At 31.4% G+C, this 25,670-nt stretch overlaps 2 protein-coding genes across 13 annotated transcripts in view; both read right to left on the bottom strand.

Annotated features, from left to right (window-relative positions):
• Positions 1-545: 545 nt before the first annotated feature.
• On the bottom strand, positions 546-11,628 carry LOC134714820 (uncharacterized). 3 transcript variants are annotated; one of them, XM_063576420.1, is made up of 4 exons: positions 11,435-11,628; positions 8,662-8,727; positions 5,973-6,120; positions 546-2,039 (listed from the first exon to the last, which is right to left on the bottom strand). In XM_063576420.1, the coding sequence occupies exon 4, from the start codon at positions 1,967-1,969 to the stop codon at positions 713-715; it is 1,257 nt and encodes a 418-aa protein (XP_063432490.1). In that variant the 5' UTR covers positions 1,970-2,039; positions 5,973-6,120; positions 8,662-8,727; positions 11,435-11,628; the 3' UTR covers positions 546-712. The 3 variants fall into 3 exon arrangements, with proteins under 3 accessions (XP_063432490.1, XP_063432488.1, XP_063432489.1); XM_063576418.1 differs by having other exon boundaries at positions 6,040-6,120; XM_063576419.1 differs by lacking the exon at positions 11,435-11,628 and adding an exon at positions 10,932-11,121 and having other exon boundaries at positions 6,040-6,120.
• Positions 11,629-18,513: 6,885 nt separating this feature from the next.
• The window catches only part of LOC134714819 (sodium/calcium exchanger 1-like), a 96,352-nt gene continuing 89,195 nt past the window's right edge, over positions 18,514-25,670 (bottom strand). For all 10 annotated transcript variants that reach the window (XM_063576409.1, XM_063576413.1, XM_063576416.1 and 7 more), the window contains 4 exons: positions 24,608-24,683; positions 22,182-22,335; positions 21,097-21,272; positions 18,514-20,705 (listed from right to left, as the gene is read on the bottom strand). In XM_063576409.1, the coding sequence (XP_063432479.1) occupies positions 20,577-20,705; positions 21,097-21,272; positions 22,182-22,335; positions 24,608-24,683 (535 nt within the window). In that variant the 3' untranslated portion in view covers positions 18,514-20,576. The remainder of the gene's footprint in view (positions 20,706-21,096; positions 21,273-22,181; positions 22,336-24,607; positions 24,684-25,670) is intronic.

The following is a 25,670-nucleotide window of genomic DNA, read 5'->3' as shown; positions in this document are numbered from 1 at the left end:
CAGTGGTTTGAGGTGTTTGAGCTTTTTCATTTGGTTTTATAGGGACTTTTCGTTTTAAATTTTGCTCGGATTTCAGTATTTTTGTGATTTTACTTTCCGTCAGTTTTGTTTTTATCATGATGAGTATCTTCTCAATGGATAAATGACATTTTAACATTGGTAGACTATTATTGTCTGTAATTTCAATAGACTTCGGCATTCCGATAAAAACTAACTGTACTTCTTTTCTGTATCACTTTTCCGTAATCTCTATGGGCATTTTTTTTTATACAGAGGCTTCTCAACATAAAAAAAAATGATAGCATTATGCTAAGGCTCTACATTTTGCTATAAAGATAATGACATATCGATGATTTGTTTATCTTATTGATCCATTTGAACTGGTGGAATCAAAGTAGGTAAAGTTTGCTGTGCCTCATACCTTGACTTAAATCTGAAAGTTGACAGTCGGTATGAAATTAAGAGATGGTGTAGGACCTTGTATGCATATCACATACATGTATAAAACATATATCACATTGAAGGTTAATAAAAAAAATCATGTGCTATATTCCCTTTGGAATTTTATTGAATCAAACTTCTGTGTGCACTGGTCTGAGTGGTACAGCTAGGACCGAAGAAAACATTCAACATATATAATATGTTATTCTGTGTTTTGACTAGAGTTTTAATAAACTACAAATATTAATATTTTGATTCAAATAGATGTCGCTCACTTCTTCATATCCTGATTCAAAGAATGAATTTCATCATTATCTAAATGCTTACTTAGTTTTCGAACTAACATACTGTTTGAAAATATGTTACCAACGTTTGGAGATGGCCATACATTATCATTGATTATATCCGACGGTGTGTCAGAGACAAAACTCTCGGAACTCCTCGTAGATTCCGTTTGATGACTTAATGTAAACGAAGTCCAAGTATTTATTTCATACTGCCCATTGTCAGAATAGGTGTCTGTATGAGAGTTACTACTCGTTTCCATACTTACATCCGATGATTCGATCATAAGTGAATCATCCGAGGCATCAAGGATGTTTTCCAACTCATCGTCTAGTCTTCGTTCGTAAAGATCACCATCAATCGATATATTTGAAGAGATCATTGAAGACGAATTATTGGATTTCACCGTAGTACCAGTATCTAGAGTAGATGTATTTAAGTCATGAAAAACGTCTTCGGAGATACTTGACGAAATACTTCTTGTAATAATGTTCGGCTTTTTAAGTTCTGCATAACACACCGCTGTAGGAGTTAAAATATCACTTTGAATTCGATCGCTTTTGTTGCTGTCATTATTACTGGGGAACCTTAATGGAGATACTGATCGCGACTTAATATTTACTGGTAGGGATATAGATCTCCCCCATTTCGGTCTGTTGTCGGTTTGATTCATACCTAAATAAGAAAAATCAAGCATAGGTGATTCTAAAGAATCTAAAACTTGGTCTTGTTTGATGCCATTAAGTACATTGTCTTCAATTTTCACTTGGTTCTCTATCGGTATGTCTTTAATGAAACTATTAGGTCTATAAGGTTTAGTAGTAGCTTCTTTTTCAGTGGATTTTGTAACTTCATAATGTTTTATACACTGATCGTCACAATTAAATTGATTTGAACATATTTTTGAGTTGATTTTTTCTTCGATGTGTTTTATTTTTGGTATGAGGTCAACATTTACGTAATGGTGTGTTTCATTGTTATTATTTTTTGTCAATGACCTTGACTTCGGAAAGGCGTTATGATCTTTCTGCAATCTTTCCCCCAAAGTTTTATCAAGTTTATTCGAAACAGCATCGATCTGACCTACAAGGTCCCTCATGTCGTCTAAAACAACAAGCACTTCGTCTTGAAAGCTTTCTAAATTAGTAACAAGACTTCGGACCATTTTTCGTAGATGCACTTTTTCTCTATTGTCGACTTTTCTGAGGGGTATACGATCGTCCATACTTTCTCCACGTACCATCAATCTGGCACTTGTATACACATCTGTAATACATAACGATTCCAATCACGTGCTCGTCATTGTGATTATTCTACAAAAAGGTAAAGAAAAAAGAAAGAATGTAAATATAGTTATAAAATGTGGTACGACTTCTAATAATATTACTCTCCACTAGATACCAAAATGACATCGAGTTAACATGTTTATTAACGTACATAAATTTAGGAAAATATATGTTGTTTATAATTTTATGCATTTATTAATACCACTCAAATGATGACCTTAAAAATGTTAGAGAACTCTGAATTAAGTATCCATAGAATATAGTCTGACATTTGAATTTGCCATTCCATTCTAATACTATTGTATTAAGGCATACAAAAAGAGTTGAAGCGTCGAAGTTGAACCAATCATACCACCATACACACAATTTGACTTTCCAAATCAGAATAAAACATTAAACGACCCTATGCGGCTCACGTTGGACAAATTGAATTATTTCTCATGTTATATGCAACTGTAATGAATTGACTTTTTTTTTTAGATATACACATTACAAGTTCGGTTTGCTCTTATGAAGAAATGTTAAAGTTACTTCGTCAATTAATAATATACGACCGTATCCATCAAAGAGGTGTATCAAGGAATTTCCAACGTGCAGAGAGCGTGGTACTCTCTACTTACGCATTAACGTCAGAACTCTAACACGGCTGCGAATTATACGTTTAACAAAGCAGAATGAACACATCACTTTTAACGAAGGTTTTACTGCCGGTCGGAAGAACCTATTAATTATGATCAATATTAAGTCGCGTCCTCGTATGGATATAACAAGAATGTGTCTATAGTACACGGATGCCCCACTCGCACTATTATTTTCTATGTTCAGTGGACCGTGAAAATGGGGGTCAAAACTTTAATTTGGAATTAAAATTAGAAAAATCATATCATAGGGAACATGTGTACTAAGTTTCAAGTTGATGTAACTTTAACTTCATCAAAAACTACCTTGACCAAAAACTTTAACCTGAACTTCGCACTATCATTTTCTATGTTCAGTAGACCATGAAACTGGGGTCAAAACTATAATTTGGTATTAAAATTAGAAAGATCATATCATGGGGAACATGTGTACTAAGTTTCAAGTTGATTGGACTTCAACTTCTTCAAACAGCGGAAGTGGGTCGTCGAGACTGAATCTTGACCAAAACCTTGAACCTGAAGCGAACGGACGCACGGACGCACAGACGGACGAACGGAGGCGCAGACCAGAAAACATAATGCCCCTCTACTATGGTAGGTGGGGCATAACAAAACATAGTAGATCTATATTTTGCTTAGATTGTTCACACTCCAAACAACTTCTCATACTAGTACTTCAATATACCATAAAATATACTATGAAAATGTTCTTATACATAGTCACTTAAAATTATTTCAATATGTGTGCATTACAACAGATAATATGATTTAGCCGTTTATAAGCTTGTTTAAGAGGAATCTAGAATGACTTCATGTCCATATGGCAAATATCTCCATTTTAATTTGTTTATGAAAACTGCAGCAACTAAGATTATAGTAATATTTTGTCTCTTTCTATACTTTCTTCCATTTGCTGTCTGTATATTTTTGTAGTAGGCAGTGTAAAAATCAAGTCTTTTATTATCTTTTTTAAACTAGGTCAAATTTGGAGAGGTAAAGTGATTACGAATTCTTTTATATATAAACCAGGTATGTTCGTGTCCTTCCGTAGATTTGTTTAGTCTTTAACAAAAAATACAGCTCCATTTTTTAATATCTGAATACTTTAGTAGTAAGCATAATAAGTAAGCAGTGACACAAAAATATATGTTAAATTTTGTTTCTATAGTATCCTGAAACTTGGTTCTTATTTGTTATTTCTTGTTATTTAATGATAAGAAGAAACTCACTCCGTCATCAATCGCTGTTACAGGTTTAAGTGTGGAATGGTTCATTAGTCATATGAAATTCAGAGGTTTTCATTATTTCTACATCTTTGACGTTGTATCTAGTATTTATAGTTTAATCAAATATATGCCGTATATGACCACCTCGAAATACAGATACTCATTCTGGGTGCTATGCATTGTTAGACTGTTGTCTCTCTGTCATTAGCTCTTATAAACTTTCATTTATAGATGGTGGGATCTTTGACGCATGCTGCATTTGCTTTTGATGGCCAAGTTAACTATAACAACTCGTCAACTATAAATGATGCGAAGGGACTTACCATTCACACTTAAGTTATGCAATAATAGATATACCTGATTAAGGCTACAAACAAGATTACTTGCCTCGTGTAGATACCTAAAGTATGCCAACAACTAAGTAAGAGTGTCCTGAATAAACTCATCATAGATGTCAGGATAAAAATTGTAAAGATGGACTCGCGTACTCACCGTATTATCTATAAAAGACTCTTAAGTGAACATCAAACCAAAATAAAAAGCCCAAATAAAGTGCGAAGTTGAATAGCATTGAAGAACTAAACTTCAGAAACCTGTTGCCTCAAATAGCTAAATAATCTGAGCTGCCTAATCATTTTTCGAATGGAAAAAATGTTTTGACCAATTATGAAAATTGGTAAAAACATGGGATTCATTTTTTTCTGGATTTTCCATTTTCACTATAATGTACACCAGATACTGCTTCGATGATCTACTTTCACTTTTTGTGTACACCAGATTCCGTCTCTACGATTTACTTTCACTGTTTTGTTCACCAGATTCCGTCTCGATGATATACTTTTCCTGTTTGTATACATCAGATTCCGTCTCGATGATATACTTTTCCTGTTTGTATACATCAGATTCCGTCTCGATGATATACTTTTCCTGTTTGTATACATCAGATTCCGTCTCGATGATATACTTTTCCTGTTTGTATACATCAGATTCCGTCTCGATGATATACCTTCACTGTTTGTATACATCAGATTCCGTCCCGATTATTTACTTTCACTGTTTACGTACACCAAATTTCGTCTGTATTGTCTACTTACGCTGTTTATGTACAACCAGATTCCGTTTCAATGATTAACTCCCACTTTTTGTGTACACCAGATTCCGTCTCGACGATTTACTTTTACTGTTTTGTTCACCAGATTCCGTTTCGATGATCTACTTTCACTTTTTGTGTACACCAGATTCAGTCTCGTTAACCTACTTACACTGTTAATGTTCACCAGATTCCGTCTCGATGACGAACTTTAACTGTTTTGTACACAAGATTCCGTCTCGACGTCCCACTTTCGCTGTTTACTTATACCAAATTCAGTCTCGATGATCTACTTTCACTGTTTACGTACACAAGATTCCGTCTCGATAACCTACTTTCACTGTTTACTTATACCAGATTCCGACCCGATGACCTACTACACCAGATTCCAACTAGCTTATCTATTTTCACTGTTTACATTCACCAGATACCGTCTGGATTGTGTCTATTTCACTGTTTACATACACCAGATAATACCGACTGGATTATCTATTTTCATTTACATACACCAGATACCGTGTGGATTATCTATTTTCACTATTTATGTACACCAGATACCGTCTCGATTATCTATTTCGCTGTTTACATAAACCAGATACCGTCTGGATTGTGTCTATTTAACTGTTTACATACACCAGATAATACCGACTGGATTATCTATTTTCATTTACATACACCATATACCGTCTGGATTATCTATTTTCACTATTTATGTACACCAGATACCGTCTCGATTATCTATTTCGCTGTTTACATAAACCAGATACCGTCTGGATTTTCTATTTTCAATGTTAACATAAACCAGATACCGTCTGGATTTTCTATTTTCACTGTTTACATACACCAGATTCTGATTCGATGACTTACTCCCACTCTCTTAGGTGTTTCTTTCCTTTTGGCATATGTTTTCCTTTGAATGTCGAAGATGATAATCATATATAAGTAACTGTTATTTTACATTTGTTCATTCTCAAAAAATCTAATATCATATAATCATAATACTTACATATTTTCGTGTAAACTAGATGCATATAATAAGTCCCTAGCATGTCAAGTTTACACCTATAACTTACTGTGTAAGGATATGCAGTACACTCAAGATTCAACCATCCATATAATACGGTTTTAATCAGCTGTTAATTACCAGTCCATTTCTATAACAATAAAAATTAACCTTTAATTTGTATAGAGAAGTGAACTTATTTAACTGAATATTTAATATACAAAGAATAATTGTTATTTATAAACGACTAGTCCATTTAACTTCCAAACGTAACATTGTGATCACTGCAATGTGCTATATAAGGTCACTAGTCTGTCACTGAAAGACTAAAATTGTGATATATAATTCTTTGTACTGGTTTCAAATATGGAATATAACACTCTTTTGTAACGTATATCTCTTTAATACAAACGGCATGATAATGTGCGTATAATTATCCGAAAAGATTGAAAATGATAAATATAATTGTATATGGATATTAATATGACTTTAATCCGATTTTTCGATATTATCCATTTGTACCGTACAAATAGTAAGGTTCATATCGTATTCACATCAACAACAAAAATGGATAAGACTTAGAATCGATCCAGTTTATGTTATGATATGCATGTATAGCTGATGAAGCTAACTTTTTTGTTGCATCTCCAGTCGCTTATTTTGGAGCTCATGACATTCTTGGAGGTTTTTTAGTTTTTAGTTTTTTTTTTAATTCGGTTTGTATCAAATAGGTTTTGTATGATTAGAACTTTGCTTAACTGCTGTTTTATTTACAATTTGTTCCATACGTATAGAAATAAGCAATGGTATTTAACGGTAAAGCATAATACATAAGACAGCTATATTTCCGGATTGTCTACCAGAACCATGAAACTGCATACTACGATGTGTATGCAAAATGTCATTAGAAGGCTTCAGTGTATTCTTCTTTATTATATGTTTTATATTGATATACAGTTTAGACTTTCAACACATAGGCATTGACAAGAATACACGAAGCTGTGAAGAAATGAATCATGCTATCTACATGCTAACTGAATCATCTTTGTTAATTACCGGTGCAGTATTACATTGGATGCATTTAATTAACTTACATACACGGAGTATGATTTATATCTTACACATCAAACACATGTTTTAATAGATAATGAATTATACATAATTATTTTACATGTTACAAATGATCTTTAAAGAATGTCAAGGTGCTCTTTTAAATCTCTTCAAAACAAGTGCACAATTATCTAATTGCTATGACCGTTTGTTCTCATCTCATTAATGATCAATATAAGAACCGTATACTATTAACCATTATGTAACATTTTATTTTAAGAGAAAAGGGAACATTTACACACAATTATAAATGTTAGCCTTGAAAATAAAAGATATTAAAACTAAACGATTGATCTGGAAACCTTTCCTTTTCTTCAACAAGAATCCGGATCTCTTTTAACCAACAAAATCCTAACCGTTTATAAGTAACTAGCTGTTACATGCTACTTATATAAAAGGTATATGAAAATTGTGTTAGTTTATTTTCACACGTATGAATGGAGTGTGATTAGTTGAATTTATAATGTTAGACAGTGTTTTCACTCAACAATAAAATACAAGGTAAATTTTCATTATAACTGTGACTTTAATATGTTTTTTTTAAGTACTAAGACTTTTCTACCTCAGGCATATATTACGTAAGCTGTATTTGGTAGCACTTTTAGGAATTTTGGTTCCAATGCTCTTCAACTTTGTACTTTATTTGGCCTTTTAGAACTTTTTGAATTCGAGCGTCACTGATGAGTCTTTTGTAGACGAAACGCGCGTCTGGCGTATATATCAAATTTCGTCCTGGTATCTATGATGAGTTAAGTAATAATAAATTTCACTTTTCATTTAACACTAGAAACTATTGACGAAGGATGCATTGCGATTTGTTGAGTATATGTTTTATAAAAATCGCTATGCAATTCAATAAAATCAATTTCCTTCTAATGATAGGGATATGTAGTGTGTCAACTTAATAGTCAGATGATGTTTGAAATTCGGTAAATACGCCACAAGAGACAGACATTTGAAATTCAGTCCATACGCCACGAGAGACAGACATTTTAAATTCAGTCCATACGCCACGAGAGACAGACATTTGAAATCCAGTAAATACGCTACGAGAAATAGACATTTGAAATTCATTGATTACGCCACTAGGACAGATATTTGAAATTCAGTACTTACGCCACGAGAGACAGACATTTGAAATTCAGGGCATACGCCACGAGTGATAGACATTTGAAATTTAGTACATACGCCATGGGAGACAGACATTTGAAATATTGTCCATACGCATTGGAAGACAGACATTTGAAATGTTGTCCATACGCCATGGGAGACAGACATTTGAAATGTTGTCCATACGCCATGGGGGACAGACTTTTGAAATTTAGAACATACGCCATGGGAGACAGACATTTGAAATGTTGTCCATACTCCATGGGAGACAGACATTTGAAATTTAGAACATACGCCACATGTCTGTTAAATAACAAACGCCAGATAAAGCTCTTATACCCAGGTATATTTACAAACATTCAGTATAAATTGATTCTGTATCAAAGCAGTGTAATGTAAAAAAGAAGTGGTCACATCAAAAGTATATATATATATATGTCGATATATAAGAAGAATAAAAAAGTACTGTTACCTTAGGAACTGTCACACTTTCCTCTATCAGTGAGTCATCTTGTTTTATTATAAACTGGATCGCTCTCTAAGGAATAAAACTTATTAGAATCAATACTGAAATGACTTGTTTCACCTGAGAAATGTATATCATATGTAAGGCTATTTCAGCATCATTTATTCCTGCTTTCTTGAGGATTATTGGATTTCATTAATACAAGATAATTGATTTTATTTATGTGCTGCAAAGTCACGAACAGTATGCTTGATGCCTTGGTGACTTAACGTTCTTCATGCAATAATCTGTCAACAATAATCAGCAATCTGTTTACATTTTGCCCAATAGTTATATATTAATATATCGGTTCATATATTTCTTCACAGGAAAGAAATATGCATTTACATACTAAATCATGGGCATGATTTTCAAATTTTAATCTATCAAAAGCCTATCATATATTGATTTAGATAAGAAATGTTCGTGAAGCGGTGATCAAAGTAGGAACTATCCAATTATGACAAATGTAAAACAATTCAAACAGCCTTATATTTTTACAAAACAATGAACGAAAATAAATATGATTTACATCGACCTACAGAAGAAAAATTTGCCACTGCACGATAAGCACCAATAATCATCATATCATCTTTCTATGAAATATTATGTAATTATTGCAACAGTCACAAAAGATTTCAAATGTTACGTCTAATGAACAGGGGAAAACACAACTGTATACGTCTTCCTATGACACATAATTAAGACATATGTTCTTCAATTTACAATTTACCATCGATTTTTGTCTCTTGTATCAGAAACAGGATGCCTTAATTATAGACATACACTTTAGCTTATGTATGTATAAACATTCTTTTGGCTGTAAAATCTTCAATTTCCTCAGGCTTTCCTCGATTGATTTTCTTCAGTCGATTGGCGTTTGATGCACATAGAATACTATTTGGGTTATTCAATTTGGTACGATGACGTCAGCAAAAAACGTTCATAAGTGACATATTTTCATTGAACTGTTATCTCATTTTTCAAAATGATTCGAAAAATCAATCCTACAATTCTTCCTACAATTCTAAACAATTATTTAGCCAAAACAATCATGAGGGAGCATCCGTGTAACTTCCAGGGGGTATGTTATTTTGTTTTGAGTCTAAATTTTCTAAATTTTTATTTCGTTTTTCAACGTTTTCAATCAAATTATTTCTTATCAATATTTATTACTATAAAGGTTTGGGGAAATCTAGATTCAGAACAGTCATCTGCTTAACCATAATATTTTTTGACATTAAATTTGGGGATCTTAGAAAAAAACGTAACACACCAGCCAAACCCTATCCCCCTTTTTGGAGTGAAATGGTCGTTCCCTAAGTTAAACTTTGTTATTTGGTGTTTTGTTTCCCTCCTCATTGAAATTGATGTTTGACTTTCTTTTTTTCTTCTTTTTTCTTCATTTATGGGGTTTTCTAAAATAAGTCACCAACTAAGTTGCTACTATAATTCTGTGAATGTTCACTTAAATAAAATATCATTTTAGCATAGTCTAATTATATCCCATTTTTGGGTTTATATACTTGTATTCCAAACTGGTTATTAAAACCCAATTTGGAAGACGGGTTCCATTTTGCTTAACACATTGTCGTTTTATGAGGGTGTGTGTGTATTTTTTTCCTTTTCTTTTGCAGTATTCTAATAATACTGTTTGGTAATTGTCAGGCTAAGATTATTGTATCGTCCCCCCCCTTTTTCCTTTTACCATGAAATTTTATCTATAGAAAACTGTCTATATATTGAGCTAATGAAATTAATTCAAGATTCATCAAGGATTCATCAAGTTGACCATCTCTTTTCTCGAAACAAACTGAATAAAAATTCAATAATGAAGAACGTATAGGTTTGCTTGTTAGGAAGACCATGCATTAATTAATTGAAAAGTAGAAGATAGCAACGATCGATAAAAATAAATGTATAGCCTTAGTATTTTCTTTGATTCTTTGTTATCCTGTGGTTAGAATCAATTTAATGCAGTCGATATGTATCCTAACCGCAATGACGAAACCTAGTCGTTGTCACTGTTATGATGCATTGATCATTGTAATATATTCTGCACTATCACCATCTCCCTGGAGAACATTGTTAACTCAGGTCTTTCAAGTTTGTCAAGCAAGGAAAACACAATCCGCGTACACCTCAACGATATCGCCTTTACATTTTAACGTAACTTTTTCATAAATTCACAAAAATTTAGTATACAATTAAAATAAAATGATAGAATGTGTTCCTACCTTTCTCCCTATAAATATATATTATGAAATCTGGTTTATGAAAAATGCCTGTTAAATACGATTTATATGGAGTGTGACTGTGCAAGGAATTGCCCGAGGTTTGGCTTTCCTTATAATATCCTTTTCCGTGTGACTAACTTAATTCTATTAACCAACAGTAGTAATTAATCGTATACAAGAAAATTTCAAGTCTTAGATTTATATTTTATTATTGACAGTTTATACAGTTGTTAAAATGTTATATGTTATTTACATAAATTTTAGACAAGATAAAGTTTCAGGTGTAGACAAATATTTTTACTAATTACAGGTGTGGATGAATTACATGTTTCATTCTAACCACGTGTTAAAGTTTGATGACATTGCGGATTCATATGTTTTATTAATCTATAAGAATAATAAACTGTAACATTTTTCCCTGACCGAGTTGTGTAATGAAGATTTGAATGGTGTGGTTATATTTTTTATTAAATATTACTAGAAAATAGTTAAAATGTCCTTACCTGACTATAGCTTGCTAATAGACAACTCGGAAGATGATTTCATTGATCTGCGGTTTGTCTATAAAAGTAAGAATATTACTTACACCACATGCGTAATCATTTCTGCATTAAAATAGAAATTTGCAATACTAGAAATAAATATTTCAACCTGCCTTTATTGACAATCCCTAACGTGTAAAAATATGTAGACAAAACATGACACCACAGCTACATAATTCTATTGTTTTTAATCATAATAGCTCTATATTTGACGAGGCCAGACGGGTAAATAAAGTCTATAGTTAGTTTGTTATTTGATTAATCTTCCTTTCGTGTATTTTTAAAAGCTAATTGTATGGTCTGTTTAAATAGTATTTTGATTGAAGCCTCTATTTCTATATGTCTTATAAGGTTACCAAGATATGCCCTTCAAATCGCTAGTTCGGTTTGCACTTCGAGCATATTTTGCTTTGTGTTCTTTTTTTTTTAGGAATGTTTGTATTTTTAGCTGACATGCAATTTCAATGGTATTTGTTTTCTTATTTAAATGTCACTTTACTTTTTTTGGACAAACAGGACGTCAATATAGCACACACGTGTGACTGTTTATTTTGGATTTTTTTTTCAACATTTTGATTGTCACATCTAAGATTTCGAGGATAGTCTTAGCAGTTGGGAGTAAATCTCAACTATGAATGAGTAAACGGAGATATTAGGTATACGCCAGCGAGACAACGAAAACCCTACTACATAATTCAAACAACTAAAAGACATAAAAAATGCCGTCATCTAGAAATAGGAGCCTATAAAGTTGTCAATATATAATAACTATCCAAGATCTGCCAGTAACAATAAATTCCGCAATTGACTGAAAAATATACAGCATATAGACAACCGATGACGAAGTTCCTAAATAGGTAGAGACTCAAAAATAATTGGCTCGACAACACGTTTTAGGTATGTGTTTATTTTCGTCTAGACACCATCTAAAACGCAATCGAAGTGACCTCCGAAGACTGCCGACAGTCCTATAACACCATATAAACTATATGAATAGATAGCTTACTGGTTCAATTGGATTTTTCTAGGTCTGTATGATTTCATATTAGAGGTAAAAATATGTGTTAATCATTGTTTTTACCTGTATAGGAATAACATTTTTTAGGGATCGAGCCAGTCAATCAAATGATTTCTTTGTTTCACTTTCGATGTTGACATTCTCTTCCCTTTGATAGCTGCTCACGCCTAATTCATGAGTAACCGGTCTCTATCTACGGATTTAGTTTAAGGGCAAATTAATGCTGACTAAATCAGGTCAAAGTATTAATGTGAAAGTGAAGAATTCGTCAGAGATGTTTCTTAGCTAATTTTGACAAAATTGAACCAATCTGGCTTCTAAAAGGGAGTCAATATTTCTTATTTCATTTTCATTAACGGTTTAAAAATAATATTTCAATTTTATCCATCGTATTATCAATTAATGTTATTTTAACTTTATCCTTTTCTATAGATGGACTGATTTATTATGAGCCGAACTGGATAAACTCCGCCCAGTCAAGTGAAATAAATCGAGTAATTATTATAGCTAATGCTTCTATCAACATAAAAGCAAGATTTGAGGTAGCCTTATAAATTATATTATCGAAAAAGAAGGATAAAGGAATATGTTCAGTAAGAGCCATTTTTGGCCAAAAAATATAGCAGTTTTTCAAAGTTGTTAAATTTTTAACTTTTAATTATTGATTGGAAAGTAGAATGCTTCTGCTACATAAATATATTGGGTACTAGCATCATTAAGTCATGCTAAACCACTGAAATCTTCACAATTTTGGCATTTTAGTTAAATTTAAGATGTTCATAACATTGAAATGTAAGTTGTATTTGATGACAATACATAACATATATAAAGGTTGAGGTGAACACGGATGCGGCTACTTTTATTTTTGAAGTTACATTTTTTTGGCACATTTGAAAGATTTTTCATTTTTAAGCTTGAATCGGAACGTTTTTTATGACTTTATCCGTTAAAATCTTTCACATCAACTGATTGAAATATCTGAAATAGCCACATAAGTGTTTAAAAAGTGTTCAAAATCTTTCGTAAGACTTACCTGAAATTTGAGGCCAAAATCGGCCCTCACCGGACCTACTCCTTTCTTTAAAGCATAACTCTGACAAAATTGAGAGCATTCAAAACTAAATAGTTACAAAAAAGCAGTGAGAGCAAATCCGACATTGTATTATCTTACGTTATCGTTAAGAGACATATATTATGAACGTCTAATAGCGCTTATATCATATTTGACCTATATTATTAACCCATTGACTTATAAGTTTGAATACCACCGTATTATCTTTCGCCTCTCTAGACGCTCAGTGTAGGATATGGTCATTGATGTCTGTTCTCAAAAACATTTTTCCTTAAAACTTTTGGGGAAGTAGTTACGTTACTTTATAAGCAAAATCTAAAACGGTTGACTTTACCTTCGATTAGAGATTCTTTGATACAACTACCTTTATACGTATCTTTTCTCTGGGACACTGTTGATTGATAACAGTGTTTGCAACTGTGTCGCTGGATGAAAAAATTATTAAATTAATTTGAATTGTCGCCCTTTATACGTTAACATCTGAAAATTTACTGTACAATATTTTCATTACTACTTCACATGTGTATGGTGAAGGCAACACACTTTGAAAAATCGACACGAAATGATAAATTCAAACATATGATACCAACTTAATTTCACAGGGAATTTTATTTTGAATAACTTTATAAAATATCCAATGTCATCAACAAACTAACAGGTAGATTGATTGAGCGTTGCTTGCTTTACGTGCAGGGGCTAATACAAAACAAGGAGAATTTTAAAAGTCGTTAGAACTAAGGCTAAGAGGCTCGTTTTTTAATAATACATTTCTACTATTATCATAATAACGTGAAAATTATTTTGATATACTTGATACTTCTGCAATACACGGTCATTACTTGGACGTTTTTATCTTTTGTCAAACTGTTTTAAATATGTTGCGCAAGTGAAGATATAAAAGTGGTACAGCTGGTTTGGTTTTGGTTGTCTGTTATAGCGCTTCATTTATATGATTTTTACAGCTACTGGTCTACTACTGTGACGTAATTACTGAAGGTTCGATAAGGTCTTTGTCCAATTGTTCTGCTTATATTATAATGGTTATTATGAAAGTGAGGATGTTGATAACCAGAGATATATAGTGCGGATAAATGATGGATTTAAGACCATAAAAGATGCGTATCCGATACCAAGGCACATTTTGGAAAATGAATAGAATAATTTTCAAAAGAAAAGAATCATAGAAAAATCTTGTAGTTCATGGTTATCTGCCCATTCTTATGTTGTACTGCTATACCACTGTCCCAGGTTAGGGGGAGGGTTGGGATCCCGCTAACATGTTTAACCCCGCCACATTATTTATGTATGTGCCTGTCCCAAGCCTGGAGCCTGTATTTCAGTGGTTGTCGTTTGTTTATGTGTTACATATTTGTTTTTCGTTCCTTTTTTTTTTTACATAAATAAGGCCGTTAGTTTTCTCGTTTGAATTGTTTTACATTGTCTTATCGGGGCCTTTTGTAGCTGACTATGCTCATTGTTGAAGGCCGTACGGTGACCTTTAGTTGTTCTTCTTATTTATACTACCTTTCATTGTATACGTATTAGTTTTAAAAAAAAGATTCGTCAAGACGGTAATGTGTGGATCACCGAATATTAAATCAAAAGACCGTACAAGATGAGTATCCGATACCAAAGATTGAAGATAACTTAAATAATCGTGTGAATCTCAGCGGTTGTTATCACTGGATCATTTCAAAACAACAGTGAAACAAAGTAACAAGACAATGATTGAGTTTTCGGACCCATTTTTGGACAATGCAATTTCGCATAAACACCTGAGAATAATTGAAGCAACAGATAGCGACTTTTAAAAGTGGCATATTGCAGTATTATATCTTGATGTACTTTTGTGAATGGAAAGTATTTTCATGAAGATTTTTATTGTCATCTATTTATAATCATTTTCATTTTATAATAGGAGTTTCAAGTGCTACACGGGTGAATCTCATTAGAGTAAGGTTTCTGAATTATCATATTAGTGTTTGTTACATAAATATTATGCTGAGATACTGCCAGTTGTTTACTAAATGTAACCACCGAGGCATCAACCATTAAGAGTCCGTACATTAAGTGTGAAAGATAGAGACGCTAGTTGGTGTTAAAATGACAATTTATTAAGCATCTTTTTTTTTAATTTATAGTGAATTAATGCTTTCTACCAATGATATATTAAATATATATTATTTATTTGTTTTATATTATTTACGATTATAACACAATGTTTACTGCTGTACCCTTATTTTTGACAGGTTTACCTACAATGTATTATGTCTGTTTGCTTTGTTCACACATCTTTGTGTATATATAAAGGAATTTTATGCAACTATCATACAAGTGAGAGGTTTCGCAAGCTATATAACCAGGTTTAATTCATTGTTTACTATATAAAAAAATGCCTGTACCAAGCTTGAATATGACAATAATTATATATTAACTGTTAACAAAACTTTGAATTTTTGAAAAACTAGGGCTTTTCTATCTCAGGAATAGATTACCTAAGGTGTGTTTGACAGACCTTTTTATGAATTTTGGTCCTAAATGCTCTTCAACTTCGTACTTTATTTGGCCTTATTAACTTTTTAAGATTCCAGCGTCACTGATGAGTCTTTTGTAGACGGAACGCGTGACTGGCATAAAAAAAAAATCTTGGTTTTAATGATTTTATTGAGATATGTAAACACCATACGATGGGGCAGAGGGCATGTTGCTACACAGAAAGGTGGAATTAATAATTAGGAAGTTGAAAAATTTGTCACAGATTTTTTTTTTATCGTTCATCAGAGTCAAAATTGAGGATAAGATTAAGGTATGTTGCAGTCCTTTTAGTATCAATAATATCTTTAATTAAAAGGGAATATGGGTAATTTAGTGATAGGACATCAATATATCTAAAAGAAAAAAATATTCTCCATGTGCTTTTTCTTTTTGTCTTTAAGAATATTCTAAATGAATTCTGCTACATACGAGTACAGATACAAATTGGCTAAGAAGTGTGCATTTAGTACTATTGGGATACTGACTGTTTATTGAATCACTGGCGTATATACTAAATTTAGTCCTGTTATCTATGATGAGTTTATTTTCAACAGAGAACCCGACCGATGTTTTTAATAAAAACACACAACACAAGATTCAAATGTAATAACATTAACGGTACCAATTTTCCTGCACCAGATTCAAATGTTAACATTACAATTTTCATTATTATCTGCCCATTTCCACATTTTTCCTTTACAAATTCACTTTCAGGTCATGAAATTCTCCTTAAAAGTCCTATTTCGAAGGAACATCTGCCTATTCAAGACGTTGAAATCACTGAAGGAAAGAATGGGACAGTTGTGAGCAGTATTTTGAGAGTATTTCTATGTTTAACCATATACAATTACATGCAATTTTTCTAACTCACTGAAGTATTTTATTTAACTTTTTTTATTAAATAATATGACACTGAGGACGAAAAGTCTATTTCATTTCCTTAACATTACTTAAAGTTGTATGCAACTTTCCAAAGATGAAGAACTTCTTAAAATTTGATACAAACTCTTTTGATATTTCTATTTTAAGAAAAGGTGCCGATTTTTAATATTTCTTTTTTCTAATAAAATAGTTTTCATAAGATTGGAAATAGAAATCTTCAAATAAATTAAAGTTGTGGTATTCTTATTGTTTTTGATCAAATTTGATTTGATTTGAGATGCACGTTTTTCAACAACAAAAATTAAAAAATTGTATTCGATTGAAAAAAAAAAATATGCAAACAGATGTACAAATACCTAACACTATAATAGCAATATAGTGTGGATCAAGAAAATTATCATTGAATATCTTGAGAGTCCATGGTCCCCTGTCATTGTATGGTAAACAAATCATGGCTACAATGTGTAGATTAACGTAAATTTAATAATAATAAAAAAGACCATAAAAGATGTTTATCCGAAACCAAGGGATGAATATATCTTGGATGTGTGGGACTCAGTGGTTCTCATCACTGGACATGGATCATCTTTTCAAAATAGCAATATAACATACCGATAGGAAAAAGATTACGTTTTCATCCCCATTCTATGAACATTATCATTTTATTTCAATGCTAATCGGACAATATCATGTTGTATCAACATTCCAGAGAATGATTGAATCAGTAGTTTGCAGACATCATTGGCATATTGCAGTGTTAAATCTGGACTTTTGTGTTTGTTGGCAATCTTTTAATGTAGATTCATTGTTATCTTATGTATAGTCAGTTGCAGTGTAATATAGGAATGTTAGTCCTTTCTTCATAGTATGGGAGAAGACTATATATTTTTTATTAGACTTGTGTCTCATCCCTTTTTCATATTTAGGCAAATAAAATATGTTTAAAATAAGTAAGGTTATTGAATTATCAAATTAAGTGTCTGCAATATATTTATCCGTGGTCCACTGGATGTGGTGTGTAAGGTTATTTGTTCATTTTTCTTGACAACTTTTATTTTATTTTGAGTGCTTATATCTTTTAATAGTTTTCAAGATAATAAAACGAATGGTACAAATCGTCTTTAAAGAACAATTACTCCAGTAAGGATTCATTTGAGAGTTTTTTGTAAAATTGAATAGTAGGTAGGGTAAATCTTGGCATTCTCAAGATTTTTGGCAGTCAGATTTTCATAACTGCTTTTCAAATGATAGTTCACCACAATGTTACATTTTCGATGGTGGTTGACCTCCCGGTTAATTGGAGACATAGTTTAAATAGGTGTAAATGATTGTGAACAAGTTTGATTGAAATTGGCCAGGTAGTTTAAGAGAAGACATTTTTGAGATGACAGAGGCCTCAAGATTTCACACCAGTTTGAGTTGGCCCTTTGGGTGAGGTCTGCTAATGAAAAATGCAAAGTATTCTACCTACATATTAGAAACAATATTCATGTACATTAAGAACTGAAGAATTAACAACAAGGAGAAGCAGGATAAAAAATCAAACCTTTATTACGTTAAATTTTTACAAACATAGAAAACAACTGCTTTAATTAGCAAACCAATGTAATTCAGATTACTGTAACAACAAAATAAACAATAGTTGGTACTATTTCAGATATCAAACTAGTACTATAGATCTGTCATCATCCAAACAAGCACTTTTCATCTTTAATCACTCAGTAAACAATTTTTCAAATAGTTTCTATATACATTGTAAGGTTACTTTTGTAATATGACTTGTAGTCAACTGCCTGTAGATGGATCTGATAAAAAGCTTATCTGTAGTGCATGTCTATCATAGTCTAGTAAAAACTGTAAACTTCATTTATCTCTTTTCATATTGATGACAAGTAAGAAAAACATAAACTAAACCAAAATAGAATACAACTGACGTACTGTTAAAATCAAGCACTGAGAAGTTATTAATCATTATTGCTACCTAATACAAACATGTATCACAGCAAATTTCCACTACTTAATACTTATTCTTAAAATAATTAACTAATATCTTCTTTGGTAAAACATAACACATTTACATCTGCAGAATAATTTGTTTTGAGTTTATAACATTTTTATGTCCAATGAGTGCTTTTAGATTAACTGGCAGTACAGGATATATATTTTACCATTCCAAATACTGCCAGGCAGTGAAAAACAAAGATGTCAAATTTTTAAAAATGTTTGATTTAAACTTGCACTAATAATCAATATTCTGTTAAACAAAAACAAAATTAAATTATTAAACAGCAACTCAAAAACAAGTATATACATACAGAATCAAATAATTATGCTATTTGTGTAGAATTTAATATGTATATTTTTTTCTACTGTGTATTTGGCAACGGAATGTAAAAGTAAAATTCTACGCTATACACAAAAATATGACATAACTAATGGTTTTCAAAAGATATACAACACTGATAATATTTACAAAAACAAGAAAATAAACAAAAAAATAAACAATAATAAAAATATAACAGTTGATCACAGTTTGCTTCATAGAGATTCAAATGCTATATTAGCACTAATAACATGCACAACTGGTTTTCTAAAGATATATTTACATGTAAAATAATACTAATGGTTAATATCATAAATAAATGTATTTATGTATATATATAAATGCCAAATACAGTCTTGAATTATTTCTAAGCATAACTTCTAATATCAATAAACCTTGTTGTAACATAACTGCCTGTTTTTTCCTTTCAGCAATTGTTTAACAAAAAATTGGTGATCACATATCTCTCTTACAGCAGAATAAGAACAAATACTTGAAGAATTCAATTATTTCAAAAAAATTATGTATAGCAATGTAAAATTTAACACTACTAAAAGATTATTTTTTATATTCTTTAAAATGTGTGATGATAATGTCATAAATTGTCTGTTTAATTTTACCCTTAAAATATCATATCATATTTATCATGATAATACTCATATAATTATCAATGATTTTCAGATTTACCATCTCTCAATTTTATTTTCACTTGATGGATCTGGTCACATACATAATTCATGTATGAACAATGGCTAGTATTTTTGAAATTGTGGCTTGCCATGAAGGCATTTACAACATTTGCCTAAGGAATAATTTAAACTGCTCTATGTAATTTTGATTTTTTGACTGCTATGACTAGGTGTAATATGAGCAACATACAATTATCAATCAAACTGATTTTGTCAAATATTCTACTAACATATAAATAAAACACTGTCATACCCTGTCAACACTCAAACATAGACAAACAAAAATATTTAAAGAAGGAACATAAGGAACTTTTAAAATAAATGTCAAGCTCATCTTGTGTAGCAAAAAAAATAAAACAAAATTAATGCATAAAATTGTAATAAAATAAATTAATAATGTAAAATGTTTTAACATTTTGTATTCATAAATTGTGAAATTCCTTCAACATTTCAGCTTTTTTCATTTAAAAATTCTAAAAAGCTAACAAACAAATATCCTGTTATGTATGTCATAATATGTAGATAAACCTTTCAGATACATACTTCTTCAGTATAATGCATAAGTTCCCTTTTGATAACATTATTTACCAAGTGATAATATTGTATGCCCTTAAAGATGACAGGACAATGTAAATAATCCACAGTGTAAACAACAAGAAACTTGTTATCCATTTTACAGTAGCATTTTTGCCTCCTAGTTCTCCACCAACAAGCTGAAAAAAATAATTTAAGCCATTATTTCTGTTACAATAATTTTTTCTATTATTCACAGGGCATACATTTGGTTTTCTGTTTGTCCATTCTAATAGTGATCTAATTTTGTGTTTTTAGTTTATATGTATTTTTAAAAATTTAAAACACGGGGGGGGGGGGCTATGGGTTTTTTTTTCTGGACAAACTTTTTTTTTCGCCTTTGGCGAAGAGAAATCCTTTTTTTATGGTGACAAGTAGAAAACAATTTTGTTCTTTCAATGTAAGCATTACATATAGTGGCAGCTGAGGGTAAAACAAACCACACATTGATTATAATAAAATACTACCCCTTCCAGGAAAGTATAAATTGGTAAAGAATAAGAGAACCTATAATTTTTAAGTTATACCAACCTTTCTCCTTAATATGAGTGTAGCTATACAGATAACTGCCAAAACACAGAAAATAATGACACTGACTGTCAGGTTTCCTGTTTTCACTTTATACGGTTTATCAATAGCTATTCCATACATGGTGGCTAACACCCAAGGTAAACCAAGTCCAAGGAATACATTTACACTATTACTACCTGGAAATATTATGTAATAGCTTTAATATATCAATTTACCATTTAAAATTATCTTGAAATAGAAAAAAACATGTTCAAAGAGTTATCAATACATTTATAATACATGTTGCCAGTTGGCATTGCTTAACTATTTTTGGCACTTTAAAAAGCAGTCAGACACTATTCAACACAACCCTAACTTCCTGAAAAAGCAATATTAAGGTCAGCTAATGTAAAAGTAGGACTGATATTGAGATCATGCCTAGAAATAGACATCACATGGTTAATAATATCTGGACAATCTCAGTTCATGACATCAGTTTATAATTGTGCAGTGGTCAACATTCTATACTTTATTGGGACAGATAATGTATAGATGTTAAACATTGATAAAAGATGTACTTCCAAGCAAAATTAACAAAATGATAGTCTCCACTTACTCCTTGGCCCAAGATAAAGTAAAGGCACAGACAATGAGAGGCATATATGTATAAATAAGTATTCAGTCTGACATAGTCTTGTCTTAAAAAGATTAACACAAGCTTCAGTGATATGTCTTTCCTACTATTCTATTATATAAGATAGAACTAAAATCTTATTTTACACAAATGAATTATCTGATACATATTGGTTTGCTAGATATGAAGATTCTAAACAAAGTACAGGTTTGAAAGGCAGACTAGCAGAATGCAATTTTTGACAGTTTTGAGTACATTTGTTTATGTAAAAGGTAAGATTCCAGTCTTAGCTGCTAGATAACTTTCTAATATATGAAGCCCCCTTAAATATCATGAAATTAGTCCTCATACCCCATATATCAAAACAAAAGTGTGACTGTTTAAGAATGATTTTAACAGACATAAGAATGACTAAGTAAAAGGTCTCTCAGATTCAAACTTTGAAGGTTAACAAAAATGTCATATTTTTTACCAGTAATATTGCCAATGGCTGCATCAGCGTGCTCATCTTGTTTAGCTGCTGTACGACTAGCAAATGTATCAGGTAAACTGGTTCCCAGAGCAATGAGAGTTATACCAGTAACACTGGTTTCTAGACCTATTACACAACCAAGCAAGCCAGCTAACTACAAAAGAAATAAAAACATCATTTATTTTTCAAAATCACTTGTTTTGATAGATTGATTCATGTTTGCTTTATGCCACATCAGCACAAAATGAACTTTGTTGGGTTTTTTTTAGAACAAAATGATATATATATCTATATCAGAAGAGTAGCTCATTATGTTGGTTATTTAAACTTGTGTCCTTTCTGTAATGATTTTGACAAACATATTCAGAAAGAGATTGCATCATTGATAGAGTCATGTTTTATGCACAACTTTTGATATTTTCTTGAAAAGTATGTTTTTTTACATTTATATCAATTGGTAACTTAAATATCTTTGTACATATTTCACTGATTTGAATTTTTTGAATATAGATATGGTAATGATGGAGAAAAAATGTATTCAATATTCACTAAGGTTTTGCTCACTTAGTAGTGAAAAAGACACCCCCTACAGAAATTGCTAACAAAAGCACATGAGTTTCACATGTGGAGCAAATGAGATGCACGTAAGAATTGTATGCAAATCAGATTGCTCACATTTGCAGTTTGGTAGTTTATATGTGCACAAAAAATTCTAACATAATGCTCATATGTGCAATTCAAACCTCAGGTGAACTTTTATCATCTATGTTAGTTTTATGTTAGTTTTGTACTTTGAAAATTTTGTCCATTCTTCTTATCATTTAAAACTAACATAGATAATTGCTCATATGACCTTTTTTATAATGACATGCCCAGTCATGTACTTCCTGTAAATTCAAACTCAAAGCATCATTTTGGAGGGAGATGGAGATGAAACAATTTAAGCCAAATTTTGTGCTATTTGAACTTTATGGAATTGTTGGACTCTGATAAAAACCAGTGTGACTCACAGTGGTTAATTATTTGTAAGTTATCATTTCTATTTCATTTTATTTTCAATTATTTAAAATCTTCATTTAAATTTAAAAAGTTATCCTATTTTGAAGCAGCCATTTTGTTTTAATCTATAGATTCAATTTAATCATCATCATCTGGAACTAATTTTCACGTGTGCAACATGTTAGCAGCTGCTCATATGAGCAATCTGATAAAAATGCTCATGTGAAACAAAAGCTCATGTGAGCATTTGCACGTGAGGTTTTTAACATGCAAATTAGGTTAGTTTCATATGTGCAACTTTTTTGCTCACAAAATGCTCACCTAATTTGTATGTTAAAAGCCTCATGTGAAATCATGTTAGTTTCTAACGTGAGTAACTTACGTGCAACATGTTAGCACATTTTGGTAAGGGACTATCAAGTCAGTCCAATAAAGGTTTTGTTTGCGTGAATGCAATCTCCACCCCAAAAATAAACACATCAAAATTAAAATCAGACATAAGATGATATGGCTGCTTTAAACTTTTATTTTGAAATTGATTAATGACAAAATCTTACCAGTTGATTCAGATTTAACCTAGGAGTCAATATGATTGGTTGATGTCAAACAGGTTCAAATAACTAATAAAGGGGAAAAAATACTGTAAATTCTGAAAATATTGCCAAAATGCTACATGGTTATGAGTGCAATCATCTAAACTTGCAATTTTTTTTTATATGAATTAAATAGGATTTTTTTTCAATATCACAAAAATAAATTTGAATTTTTACTCTAAAATGACAAAATCACAATGATATATGTACACAATAATTTCTGAATTAACAGTACTATGAAAATAAAAATGTGAGTTCTTTTCATAAAGCAAACCATGTACACTTATTTGCATTGATAAGGAAAGTATTTCATTCAGAAATGGATCAATTGTTTTAATTTCAAAGTACCAAAGGAAGTAGCTGACAACATTATAAACAAAAATGTGTCCCCAGTACATGAATGCCCCATTCGCACTATCATTTTCTATGTTAAGTGGACCGTGACATTGGGGTAAAAGCTCTAATTTTGCATTAAAATTTAAAAGATCATATTATAGGGAACATGTATATTAAGTTTGAAGTCGATTGGACTTCAACTTCATCAAAAACTACCTTGACCAAAAACTTTAACCTGAAGCGGGACAGACAGACGAACAAACAGACAGAAGGATGAGAGAATGGACGCACAGACAAGAAAACATAATGCCCCTCTTCTATCGTAGGTGGGGCTATATAAATATAAATCACTGAACCATGAAATAAGGTCAGAAATATTCTAATGGATTATTTGTGTAGTCCTCTGTGAAATGTGCTTTTCTTCTGTCTGTAATTTTATGAGATTAGTTTTTATACAGTTGATATTATGAAGTGAAAAGAAAATGAGGTAACACATACTTGCTGAATAAACAATGTTAATACTCCAATATACAGCAGTGAAAGAACAAATGCTGGCCATGCTCCCATATATTTCCTGAAAATAAAAAAGAAGTGCATTAGCATGAATTATAAGTGCATCTGATTCAAAGAGAAAACAACAGAATATTCCACTAGTTATGCAATATTATATTCAGCATTTTCAAATGGTCTTTTACAATTAAGCTCTTTTTCCAACAATGCAACATGGATGTCTATATACCATAAAATTGAGAATGGAAATGGGGAAAGTGTAAAAGAGACAATAACCCTACCAAAGAGCATAAAACCATCAAAGGTCCTAAGGCCACCAATGGGTCCTCAACACAGTCTCTTTTAGTCAGATGTATTAATTTCAGTTCTAAATTGATGGCTAGTGTAGCCATGTCAATCCAATATAAACAAACACCAAGAAAAAAGTGTGGAAAACTGATTTGCTGGACTGATAGATGAACAGCAGAGAGCCAGACAGAGTTCAAACTTAGTCGGTAGGGGACTTATAATAAATTGAGGAAATCTTTAGTTCAATAGCTTCAATTTTTATTAGCAGAGATGAATTCAGAATAAGATTTATAGTATCTCGTTTCGTTCTCTATAAGCACTTCTGTTTTCATTCTGATAAACCATACTATGTTGCAATTCTATTAATGATGATTATAAAATCAATGCAATTAAATCATATGACATTCAACTACATAGATTTTATTTTTAATTAAAGTTAATCCATTACCTAATAAACGTGTTTCTGTTGCTTAATTGGCTCTGGTATAGATTCTCAATTAGACGATTTATTACTCAATCATTTGACCTTGAATCTATACCAAGGCAATTTCAGAATCTTTTTTGTCAAGCCTGCAACTTTTGTCACAAAAGTGAAACATAGCGATCCTACATTCTATTGTCGTTGGCGCCTTTCACAAATATTCACTTTGTGGTTAAAGTTTTTGAAATTTTAACAAGTTTCTTGGATTTTTACCAAACTTGGAAAGTAGCTAATGTAAGCTTATAAGTTAGAATTTAGAAGTTAATTTTGTTGAAAAAAATC

The sequence above is a fragment of the Mytilus trossulus genome, chromosome 4, assembly GCF_036588685.1.
Source record: "Mytilus trossulus isolate FHL-02 chromosome 4, PNRI_Mtr1.1.1.hap1, whole genome shotgun sequence".
NCBI classification, from domain to species: domain Eukaryota; kingdom Metazoa; phylum Mollusca; class Bivalvia; order Mytilida; family Mytilidae; genus Mytilus; species Mytilus trossulus.
Note: the sequence above shows the minus strand (reverse complement) of the source record. Positions and strands in the feature narration are given on the sequence as shown.